The sequence below is a fragment of the Lucilia sericata genome, unplaced genomic scaffold (assembly GCF_015586225.1).
Source record: "Lucilia sericata isolate MDLA Ls3-8-SP2 unplaced genomic scaffold, ASM1558622v1 Contig001047F_arrow, whole genome shotgun sequence".
Taxonomy (NCBI): domain Eukaryota; kingdom Metazoa; phylum Arthropoda; class Insecta; order Diptera; family Calliphoridae; genus Lucilia; species Lucilia sericata.
In genome coordinates, this window is record NW_023995026.1 from 158273 (window position 1) to 171048 (window position 12776).

Consider the following 12776-nt stretch of genomic DNA (forward strand, 5'->3'; position numbering starts at 1 on the left):
ATAGAGCAGTCTATAGTCTTGACTATAGAGCAGTCTGTAGCCTTGACTATATGGCAGTCTATAGTCTTGACTATAGAGCAGTCTATAGTCTGGACTATAGAACAGTCCATAGTCTTGACTATAGAGCAGTCTACAGTCTTGACTATAGAGCAGTCTGTAGTCTTGACTATAGAGCAGTATATAGTCAGGGCAGTATGGAGCAGTCCATAGTCTTGACTATAGAGCAGTCTGTAGTCTTGACTATAGAGCAGTCTGTAGTCTTGACTATAGAGCAGTCTGTAGTCTTGACTATAGAGCAGTATATAGTCAGGGCAGTATGGAGCAGTCCATAGTCTTGACTATAGAGCAGTCTATAGTCTTGACTATAGAACGGTCTATAGTCTTGACTATGGACTGTTCTATAGTCTTGACTATAGAGCAGTCTATAGTCTTGACTATAGAGCAGTCTATAGTCTTGACTATAGAGCAGTCTATAGTCTTTACTACTGAGCAGTCTATAGTCTTGACTATAGAGCAGTTTATAGTCTTGACTATAGAGCAGTATATAGTCTTTACTATAGAGTAGTCTATAGTCTTGACTATAGAGCACTCTATAGTCTTGACTATAGAGCAGTCTATAGTCTTGACTATAGAACAGTCTTGACTATAGAACAGTATATAGTTTTTACTATAGAGCACTCTATAGTCTTGACTATAGAGCACTCTATAGTCTTGACTATAGAACAGTCTATAGTCTTGACTATGGAACAGTCCATAGTCTTGACTATAGAGCAGTCTACAGTCTTGACTATAGAGCAGTCTGTAGTCTTGACTATAGAGCAGTATATAGTCAGGGCAGTATGGAGCAGTCCATAGTCTTGACTATAGAGCAGTCTATAGTCTTGACTATAGAACGGTCTATAGTCTTGACTATGGACTGTTCTATAGTCTTGACTATAGAGCAGTCTATAGTCTTGACTATAGAGCAGTCTATAGTCTTTACTACTGAGCAGTCTATAGTCTTGACTATAGAGCAGTTTATAGTCTTGACTATAGAGCAGTATATAGTCTTTACTATAGAATAGTCTATAGTCTTGACTATAGAGCACTCTATAGTCTTGACTATAGAGCAGTCTATAGTCTTGACTATAGAACAGTCTTGACTATAGAACAGTATATAGTTTTTACTATAGAGCACTCTATAGTCTTGACTATAGAGCACTCTATAGTCTTGACTATGGAACAGTCTATAGTCTTGACTATAGAGCACTCTATAGTCTTGACTATAGAGCACTCAATAGTCTTGACTATAGAGCAGTCTATAGTCTTGACTATAGAGCAGTCTATAGTCTTGACTATAGAGCAGTCTATAGTCTTGACTATAGAGCAGTCTATAGTCTTGACTATAGAGCAGTCTATAGTCTTGACTATAGAGCAGTCTATAGTCTTGACTATAGAACAGTCTTGACTATAGAGCAGTCTATAGTCTTGACTATAGAGCAGTCTATAGTCTTGACTATAGAGCAGTCTATAGTCTTGACTATAGAGCAGTCTATAGTCTTGACTATAGAGCAGTCTATAGTCTTGACTATAGAGCAGTCTATAGTCTTGACTATAGAACAGTCTTGACTATAGAACAGTCTATAGTCTTGACTATAGAAAAGTCTATAGTCTTGACTATAGAACAGTCTATATACTTGACTATAGAACGGTCTATAGTCTTGACTATAGCGCAGTCTATAGTCTTTACTACAGAGCAGTCTATAGTCTTGACTATAAAGCAGTTTATAGTCTTGACTATAGAGCAGTTTATAGTCTTTACTATGGAGTAGTCTATAGTCTTGACTATAGAACAGTCTATAGTCTTGACTATAGAGCAGTCTATACTCTTGGCTATAGAGCAGTCTATAGTATTGACTATAAAGCAGCTTATAGTCTTGACTATATAACAGTTTATAGTCTTGAATATGGAGCAGTTTATAGTCTTGAATATGGATCAGTGTATAGTCTTGACTATAGAGCATTCTGTAGTCTTGACTGTAGAGGAGTTATATACTTAACTATAGAGTAGTCTATAGTCTACTATAGAGTAGTCTATAGTCTTGACTACAGAGCAGTGTATAGTCTTGACTATAGATCAGTCTATAGTATTGAATATAGATCAGTCTCTAGTCTTGACTATGAATCATTCTAAAGCAGTCACAAGCAAAACTGAAATTCTAATGCACGCGTGCATAGGCCAAGAAATTCTGCTGACGCTTTGTTGACACACCTACACTATAAGCTTGTGTGTATTAGTGTGTCTGTGTTTTACTAAAATGACCACTTGTTTGTTGCTTTGTTACGATCTCAGAGATCAAAATCAAATCAGTTGCTGTTCAGCTTTTGTAGAAGCAAGATCACGTTGCGGATTTTTTTTTTGCTTATGATTTTTTCTCTTTTATTACACCTAGCAAAATGTTTGATATAAATTGGGAAAATGATTTCTTTTTTATAGAAAACATGGACGGTGAGGCACAATGCGTCGTATGTTATAAAATTATATGTAGAAAAGCTTTATTTTTTTTGAAAAGGCATAATGAAACTTGCCATGGACCCTTAAATGACCTTAGGGGACATGACAGAAAAGTAAAGTTGGTGACTTATTGCGTATTAAGGAATATAAAGGAAACATTGATTTGGATAGATTAGTTGAACTTTAAATTAAGTTCAGTTAATATCTCGGTAATATCCCTTAAAAGTTCGAAATCGAATAGAAAGTCGTGATTTTCTTAATGATATTTCAGTAGTTTTATTTAATACTACTTTTTAAAAATACTACTACTTTTCTTAAATGAAAAACTCTTTCCCTTTATTCCATTTTTGTTTAAAATGCCCAAAAGTTCATGAGTTTTTCTCGTCGTAAAAAGTATTTGCAATAGAAAACAAATTTCAAAACTTTTCTCAGTGTACCACCATTTTGTTATAACGTGCAGTCATCTCTCTGCTGCTTAACGCACACAAATATACACATGGTGGTATGTGTTTGCCCATGACTGTTCTAAAGTCTTGACTAAAGAGCATTCTGTAGTCCTGACTATAGATATGTCTATATCATTGTCTATAGAGAAGTCTATAGTATTGACTATAGGGTCTTGACTATGGAGCAGTATGTAGTCTTGACTATAGACTGGAGCAGTATGCAGTCTTGACTATATAGAAGTCTATGGTCTTGACTATAGAGCAGTCTGTAGTCTTGACTATAGACCAGTCTGTAGTCTTGACTATGGAGTAGCTATAGTCTTGGCTATAGAGAAGTCTATAGTCTTGATCATAGACTAGTCTATAGTCTTGCCTATAAACCAGTTGAGTCAGTTTGATTGTTTTAGTATTAGTATATCTTGGAAATAAAATAAACTTTTTAGCACTTAATATTTTGATTCAAAATCTATTGTATTTTAACTGAAATAAAGAGACCTTTAAGATGTACATTTATATAAGGTGCCTTTGTTTTAAGTTCGTAGGTTGAAATTTATGTACATATGTATTTTCTAAAAATATTTTATAATTTTGTTCAATAATTCTTTTTTACGTCATATTGATTTCATAAATTTGTATTATAAAATTGATTTATAAAATTAATGATGAAATCTAATAACAATTTGATGTGGAAAACTGGAAAATTATATTAGAAAAAATAAATGAAATTTCTTTGAAATTACCACCCATGGCTATAAACAAGAAATTTTATTGAAAATGTAACGATAAAAATGAAAGATACTTAGATAACGAGAAAAAAATAAATTTTAAACTACATAATAGTTCAATATGTTGAATATGAAAAGTCTGTTAAATCAGATTTGATGTTGACACAAACTAGTAAAAATTTACAAAATTATTCTTCAAACTAAATTTCAATGTCATAATAAATAAAGAATTTGAGAATTTCAACAATGATTTTACTACAGAAGTTCTTAGTAGTTTGCAAACTGTTAACATAAACATTTAAATACCTTCTAAATCATTCTATGATAGATAAAACGATATAGAGAAAATTTTCCAAAACAGCTGTTACATAGACGAGTATAAAATAAATATAACATTTAAACGCAACTATTAAAGCTAAAAATATTTAAAATTTCCTACAAATGATCTCATAAATTGCACAAAAAGTGTTCTATTCCCTTGACACCTAGACGTATGAGTAATAGTCAATGCCAAAAAACACTCATTCGTTAAGTAACACTAATTCTTAATTTTGGGTTGTATAAACGTTTCCGTTTTGTTCTTATAAATTATTAAATTTTTAATTTTACTCGTAAACACATTGAGTGATGAATTCGTTTGATTTAAGAGCTGATTTGTTTTTTGTTAATTCTCACACACAATTTAATTCCATTTAACACTTCAAACTCACAGCTGTTGGGGAAACTTTATAAATTTTGTATTAAGATAATAAATATATAATTATTTGTGTATACCACGCTCTTTCTAGTGTAGGCATACTGAAATAATTAGACTGGATTTACGAAAATTAATTATAAAGGAGAAAATTCTCTACAAAAGGAAGAAGTTAACGAAAATTCTCTTTTTTAAAGAACTTTCGATAAGTCCCCTTTTTTGGAATTTGGATATTCTCTATTTTTTATGGAGAATTATTGATAAATTCTCTTTTTATAGAGAATTTTCGATAAATTCTCTTTTTATTAATATTTTTCGATAAATTCTCTTTTTAAAGAGAATCTTAGATACATTCTCACTTTATAAAGAGTTTTCGATAATCTTTCTCTTTATAGAGAATTTCTGATAAATTCTTCTTTTTAAGAGAATTTCTAATAAAGTCTCATTTTATAGAGAATATCTGATAAATTCTCTTTTTATAGAAATTTTTCGATAAATTTTTTTCTAAGAGAATTTTCGATAAATTCTCTTTTTATAGAGAATTTTCGATAAATTCTCTTCTTATAGAGAATTTTCGATAAATTCTCTTCTTATAGAGAATTTTCAATAAATTATCTTTTTATAGAGAATTTTCGATAAATTCTCTTTTTATAGAGAATTTTCGATAAATTCTCTTTTTATAGAGAATTTTCGATAAATTCTCTTTTTATAGAGAATTTTCGATAAATTCTCTTTTTATAGAGAATTTTCGATAAATTCTCTTTTGATAGAGAATTTTCGATAAATTCTCTTTTGATAGAGAATTTTCGATAAATTCGCTTTTTATAGAGAATTTTCGATAAATTCTCTTTTTATAGAGAATTTTCGATATATTCTCTTTTTATAGAGAATTTTCGATAAATTCTCTTTTTATAGAGAATTTTCGATAAATTCTCTTTTTATAGAGAATTTTCGATAAATTCTCTTTTTATAGAGAATTTTCGATAAATTCCCTTTTTATAGAGAATTTTCGATAAATTCTCTTTTATAGAGAATTTTCGATAAATTCTCTTTTTATAGAGAATTTTCGATAAATTCTCTTTTTATAGAGAATTTTCGATAAATTCCCTTTTTATAGAGAATTTTCGATAAATTCTCTTTTTATAGAGAATTTTCGATAAATTCTCTTTTTATAGAGAATTTTCGATAAATTCTCTTTTTATAGAGAATTTTCGATAAATTCTCTTTTTATAGAGAATTTTCGATAAATTCTCTTTTTATAGAGAATTTTCGATAAATTCTTTTTATAGAGAATTTTCGATAAATTCTCTTTTTATAGAGAATTTTCGATAAATTCTCTTTTTATAGAGAATTTTCGATAAATTCTCTTTTTTAGAGAATTTTCGATAAATTCTCTTTTTATAGAGAATTTTCGATAAATTCTCTTTTTATAGAGAATTTTCGATAAATTCTCTTTTTGTAGAGAATTTTCGATAAATTCTCTTTTCATAGAGAATTTTCCATAAATTCTCTTTTCATAGAGAATTTTCCATAAATTCTCTTTTCATAGAGAATTTTCCATAAATTCTCTTTTCATAGAGAATTTTCCATAAATTCTCTTTTTAAAGAGAATTATCGATAAATTCTCTATTTATAGGGAATTTTTGATACATTTTCTTTTGATAAAAAGAAAAGAGAATTTTCGATAAATTCTTTTTTTGAGGAACATTTTCGATAACTATAGAGAATTCTTGTTATAGAGATAAATTCTATTCTAATATAATAGAGAGTTTTCGATAAATTCTCTCTTTATAAAGAATTTTCGATAAATTCTTTAAATTTTCTTGGGTGGAAAATTTCCATTAATATTATCTATTTATATAACATTTTCTTTATATAGAAAATTTTCGTGATAATATTTCTTTTAAAATTAACTTCTATAATTTCTCTCCTTTTATTGGAGCCTCCTTTAAATAGACTCCTAAATCCTTTTCAATGACACAATTAGAGTTCTCTTGAGTATCATAAAAAATTAAGCAAAATCAATGTCAGTGTAACGACTAGTTACTCTTTAAAAACAACAATAACAACATCAATTCATCATCTAAAACAATATGGATGCGATGATTGTAAAAGTATGTGTGAGCATAAAACCGCAGCACACACATACAACAAAAACGGCTCCACTAAGTAAATCAACGTTATTTTTCTTTTCTTTGTATTAATTTGTTGTTATTTCACTTATTTTGATTTTATACACAATTTTCTAACATATTTACACATACAAGATGATTGGCTCTTATTTCTTTGTTTCCACTTTTTTTCTATAGAAAAAATTCAATTTGCAAGATTTTGTTCACTATAATATTTTCACTTTTTCCTTTAGTTATGGAAAACAAAATGATAATTTTTAAACATGAAGTTTGTGTTTTGTTGCGTATTTAACAAGTGATGACAACCAAAAGCTATGAAAACACTTTACAAACTGAAGTATTTGTGCAGATAACAAGCATATATCAAATGGTGAATGGGCAAAATACAAAATACAAAAAAAAAACGAAACATAAACACACAAAATACCAACAAAAAATAAAAAATACTAATATAAAAAAAGGCGCCAAAATGTCTAGAAAAAACAAGAAGCAACAAGTTTCTGGAAAAAAAGGAAAATTTATCGAAACAACTTTATCATAAAATTTTTGCTAACAACAACAATGTTGCTATTGATGACAATGTTTACAAAAGTATTAATCACTAAAAATGTTGCTAAACATTTCTTTATAAACATAAATGCGTATTTATTCTTTTAGCAGCAGAGCAGAGTTAATTTTACATTTCCTTTTATGTTTTCATTTTTAACTTCTTTTTTTTAAACTTACCGTTAATGCTATGCCCACTGTAGCAGAAAATGAACCCAAACGAAATTCTCCTGTATTGTATTTAACCAGAAATGAAGTTTTACCAACTCCAGAATCTCCCAGCAATATAGTCTAAAAATAGTTGTTAAGAATGAAAACTTTATATTATTTATTTGCTAACATATTTATTAATGGGGATGGGATATTAAAGTTAATTTATATTTTATAATCTTAACTACAACGGGATTTATTAAGTTTTAAGCGAATGGTTGTTAAAGCAACAGCAGGAGGTCTATAAGTTTAAAAAAGGGGGATGAAGATGCAAGAGGAAAATAAATAAAGTTTTTAAATTTTGTGGTTATATGAAGTATTTACTTGTACTGGGATGTTTGCACTATGGGCAAAAACAATCCATTTTTCAATAAAATTTTCCTTAAATTTTCTTATTATAGAAAATTTTCTATTTTTTAGAAAATTTTCGATAAATTTTTATAGAAATAAATTTCTTTTTTATAGAAAATTATCAATAAATTTTCTTTTTATAGAAAATTTTCGATAAATTTTCTTTTTATAGAACATTTTCGATAAATTTCCTTTTTATAGAGAATTTTCGATAAATTTTCTTTTTATAGAGAATTTTCGTTGAATTTTCTTTTTATAGAGTATTTTTGTTGAGTTTTCTTTTTATAGAAAATTTTCGATAAATTTTCTTTTCATAGAAAAATTTCGATAAATTTTCTATTTATAGAAAATTTCGATAAATTTTCTTTTTATAGAAAATTTCGATAAATTTTCTTCTTATAGAAAATTGATTAATTATAAATTTTCTTTTATAGAAAATTTTCGTAAAATTTTTTTTATAGAAAATGTTCGTTTTCTTTTTATAGAAAATGTTCGTTAAATTTTCTTTTTATAGGAAATTTTCGATAAATTTTCTTTTTATAGGAAATTTTCGATAAATTTTCTTTTTATAGGAAATTTTCGATAAATTTTCTTTTATAGGAAATTTTCGATAAATTTTCTTTTTATAGGAAATTTTCGATAAATTTTCTTTTTATAGGAAATTTTCGATAAATTTTCTTTTATAGGAAATTTTCGTTAAATTTTTTTTATAGAAAATTTTCGTTAAATTTTCTTTTTATAGAAAATTTTCGTTAAGTTTTCTTTTTATAGAAAATTTTCGTTAAGTTTTCTTTTTATAGAAAATTTTCGTTAAATTTTCTTTTTATAGAAAATTTTCGTTAAGTTTTCTTTTTATAGAAAATTTTCGTTAAGTTTTCTTTTTATAGAAAATTTTCGTTAAGTTTTCTTTTATAGAAAATTTTCGTTAAATTTTCTTTTTATAGAAAATTTTCGTTAAATTTTCTTTTTATAGAAAATTTTCGTTAAATTTTCTTTTTATAGAAAATTTTCGTTAAATTTTCTTTTTATAGAAAATTTTCGTTAAATTTTCTTTTTATAGAAAATTTTCGTTAAATTTTCTTTTTATAGAAAATTTTCGTTAAATTTTCTTTTTATAGAAAATTTTCGTTAAATTTTCTTTTTATAGAAAATTTTCGTTAAATTTTCTTTTTATAGAAAATTTTCGTTAAATTTTCTTTTTATACAAAATTTTCGTTAAATTTTCTTTTTATAGAAAATTTTCGTTAAATTTTCTTTTTATAGAAAATTTTCAATAAATTTTCTTTTTATAGAAAATTTTCAATAATTTTCTTTTTATAGGAAATTTTCGATAAATTTTCTTTTTATAGGAAATTTTCGATAAATTTTCTTTTTATAGGAAATTTTCGTTAAATTTTTTTATAGAAAATTTTCGTTAAATTTTCTTTTTATAGAAAATTTTCGTTAAATTTTCTTTTTATAGAAAATTTTCGTTAAATTTTTTTTTTTATAGAAAATTTTCGTTAAATTTTTTTTTTTATAGAAAATTTTCGTTAAATTTTCTTTTTATAGAAAATTTTCGTTAAATTTTCTTTTTATATAGAAAATTTTCAATAAATTTTCTTTTTATATAGAAAATTTTCAATAAATTTTCTTTTTATATAGAAAATTTTCAATAAATTTTCTCTTTATATAGACAATTTTCAATAAATTTTCTTTTTATATAGAAAATTTTCGATAAATTTTTTTTTTTTATATAGAAAATTTTCGATAAATTTTCTTTTTATATAGAAAATTTTCGATAAATTTTCTTTTTATATAGAAAATTTTCGATAAATTTTCTTTTTATAAATTTTCTTTTTATAGGAAATTTTCGATAAATTTTCTTTTTATAGGAAATTTTCGATAAATTTTCTTTTTATAGGAAATTTTCGATAAATTTAAATTTTTGATAAATTTTCTTTTTATATAGAAAATTTTCGATAAATTTTCTTTTTATATAGAAAATTTTCGATAAATTTTCTTTTTATATAGAAAATTTTCGATAAATTTTCTTTTTATATAGAAAATTTTCGATAAATTTTCTTTTTATATAGAAAATTTTCGATAAATTTTCTTTTTATATAGAAAATTTTCGATAAATTTTCTTTTTATATAGAAAATTTTGAATAAATTTTCTTTTTATATGGAAAATTTTGAATAAATTTTCTTTTTATATAGAAAATTTTGAATAAATTTTCTTTTTATATAGAAAATTTTCGATAATTTTTCTTTTTATATAGAAAATTTTCGATAATTTTTCTTTTTATATAGAAAATTTTCGATAAATTTTCTTTTTGTATAGAAAATTTTCGATAAATTTTCTTTTTGTATAGAAAATTTTCGATAAATTTTCTTTTTGTATAGAAAATTTTCGATAAATTTTCTTTTTGTATAGAAAATTTTCGATAATTTTTCTTTTTGTATAGAAAATTTTCGATAAATTTTCTCTTTGTATAGAAAATTTTCGATAATTTTTCTTTTTGTATAGAAAATTTTCGATAAATTTTCTTTTTATATAGAAAATTTTCGATAAATTTTCTTTTTATATAGAAAATTTTCGATAAATTTTCTTTTTATATAGAAAATTTTCGATAAATTTTCTTTTTATATAGAAAATTTCGATAAATTTTCTTTTTATATAGAAAATTTTCGATAAATTTTCTTTTGTATAGAGAAATTTTCGATAAATTTTCTTTTGTATAGAAAATTTTCGATAAATTTTCTTTTTGTATAGAAAAATTTTCGATAATTTTCTTTTTGTATAAAAAATTTTCGATAAATTTTCTTTTGTATAGAAAATTTTCGATAAATTTTCATTTTGTATAGAAAATTTCGATAAATTTTATTTTTATATAGAAAATTTTCGATAAATTTCTTTTTATATAGAAAATTTCGATAAATTTCCTTTTTATATAGAAAATTTTGATAAATTTTCTTTATATATAGAAAATTTCGATAAATTTTCTTTTTACATAGAAATTTCTATAAATTTTCTTTTTATATAGAAAATTTCGATAAATTTTCTTTTTATATAGAAAATTTTCGATAAATTTTCTTTTTGTATAGAAAATTTTCGATAAATTTTCTTTTTGTATAGAAAATTTTCGATAAATTTTCTTTTTGTATAGAAAATTTTCGATAAATTTTCTTTTTGTATAGAAAATTTTCGATAAATTTTCTTTTTGTATAGAAAAATTTTCGATAAATTTCTTTTTGTATAGAAAATTTTCGATAAATTTTCTTTTTGTATAGAAAATTTTCGATAAATTTTCTTTTTGTATAGAAAATTTTCGATAAATTTTCTTTTTGTATAGAAAATTTTCGATAAATTTTCTTTTTGTATAGAAAATTTTCGATAAATTTTCTTTTTGTATAGAAAATTTTCGATAAATTTCTTTTTGTATAGAAAATTTTCGATAAATTTTCTTTTTGTATAGAAAATTATCGATAAATTTTCTTTTTATATAGAAAATTTTCGATAAATTTTCTTTTTATATAGAAAATTTTCGATAAATTTTCTTTTGTATAGAAAATTTTCGATAAATTTTCTTTTTGTATAGAATATTTTCGATAAATTTTCTTTTTGTATAGAAAATTTTCGATAAATTTTCTTTTTGTATAGAATATTTTCGATAAATTTTCTTTTTGTATAGAAAATTTTCGATAAATTTTCTTTTGTATAGAAAATTTTCGATAAATTTTCTTTTTGTATAGAAAATTTTCGATAAATTTTCTTTTGTATAGAAAATTTTCGATAAATTTTCTTTTTGTATAGAAAATTTTCGATAAATTTTCTTTTTGTATAGAAAATTTTCGATAAATTTTCTTTTTATATAGAAAATTTTGATAAATTTTCTTTTTATATAGAAATTTTTCGATAAATTTCCTTTTTATATAGAAAATTTTCGATAAATTTTCATTTTATATAGAAAATTTTCGATAAATTTGCTTTTTATATAGAAAAATTTCGATAAATTTTCTTTTTATATACAAAATTTTCGATAATTTTTCTTTTAATTTTAATATAGAAAATTTTCAATAAATTATCTTTTTATATAGAAGATTTTCAATAAATTTTGTATAGAAAATTTTCGATAAATTTTCTTTTTATAGGAAATTTTCGATAAATTTTATTTTTATAGGATATTTTCGATAAATTTTCTTCTTATATAAAAATTTCGTTAAATTTTCTTTTGATCTAAAATTTTGGTTGAATTTTCTTTTTATAAGGAATTTTTGTTTATTTTTTTTTTTGATAAATCTTCTTTTTTCACTAAATTTTCGTTGAATTTTTTTTATATATTTTTAATAAATTCTTCAAATTCCAACTTACCTTATGATTAACCGTATCATCGAATGGTGGTAAATGTTGATGCGTCAAATGTGATGGCATTGCCCACCTCATCGTAATGATAGGAACGCCAACCATCATCATAATCATCTATTGTATAGCCAGCATCCTCTAAGGCATACATTTGTAAAGCTTCACGCGGTGGCCTATAGCCCGGATAGCCGCTGGGCGTTTGTGAACGACAATATTCCGATGATGCCAAAGCTCCATCGCCATAATAACCCGACCCCCTTGTTAAACTATACTCCGTATTGGCATAATCTTTACGACGCCTGGACTCCTCTACACGTCGCTGTGTAGTTTCGGGGTCCTCAAAGACATCATCACTCATACTGCTGGCATCGTCGGGAATTTGTGACATTGTTATTATTTTTGTTTTATTTTTACTTATTGCAATTTTAAGTTGATTGTTTTAAAGTTAAAGTTAATAAGTAATTAAATTAGTATAGTTGTTGTTTTGCAGTAGATATGTTAATTATAAGTTTAAGTTTATTTTTATTAAGATTGTTTTAAAGTTTTGGAAGGGGTGGGAAATATGTTTAGAGTTTTTAAATTTAACAGTTTATTTTTATACAATTAAAGCTCTATAAGCATTAAGGTACTAAATAATATGTTTGCTATAATGTTTCTTAGCATTCAAAGCTATTTTGCAGCTTTTTTAAGTTTATGTTTTAATAAAGCTTTTTTCACAATTTTAGCCTAGTAAGCATCCTTTTTGTTATTGGTCCTTTTTAACGTTATTTTTTTAGGTTCGTAAGAGCTTTTTTGGTGGTGTTGTGTGTTTGCTAAAAATTAAATCGTTTAAA

General features: G+C 24.4%; 1 protein-coding gene across 1 annotated transcript in view; it reads right to left on the reverse strand.

The window, feature by feature from the left end:
• Positions 1 to 12331, reverse strand: part of LOC119609727 (ras-related protein Rab-26-like) — a 118007-nt gene extending 105676 nt beyond the window's left edge. Inside the window, 3 exon segments of the mRNA XM_037964620.1 lie at positions 7218 to 7328; positions 11953 to 12013; positions 12015 to 12331. Coding sequence (XP_037820548.1) covers positions 7218 to 7328; positions 11953 to 12013; positions 12015 to 12331 — 489 coding nt within the window.
• Positions 12332 to 12776: the final 445 nt, after the last annotated feature.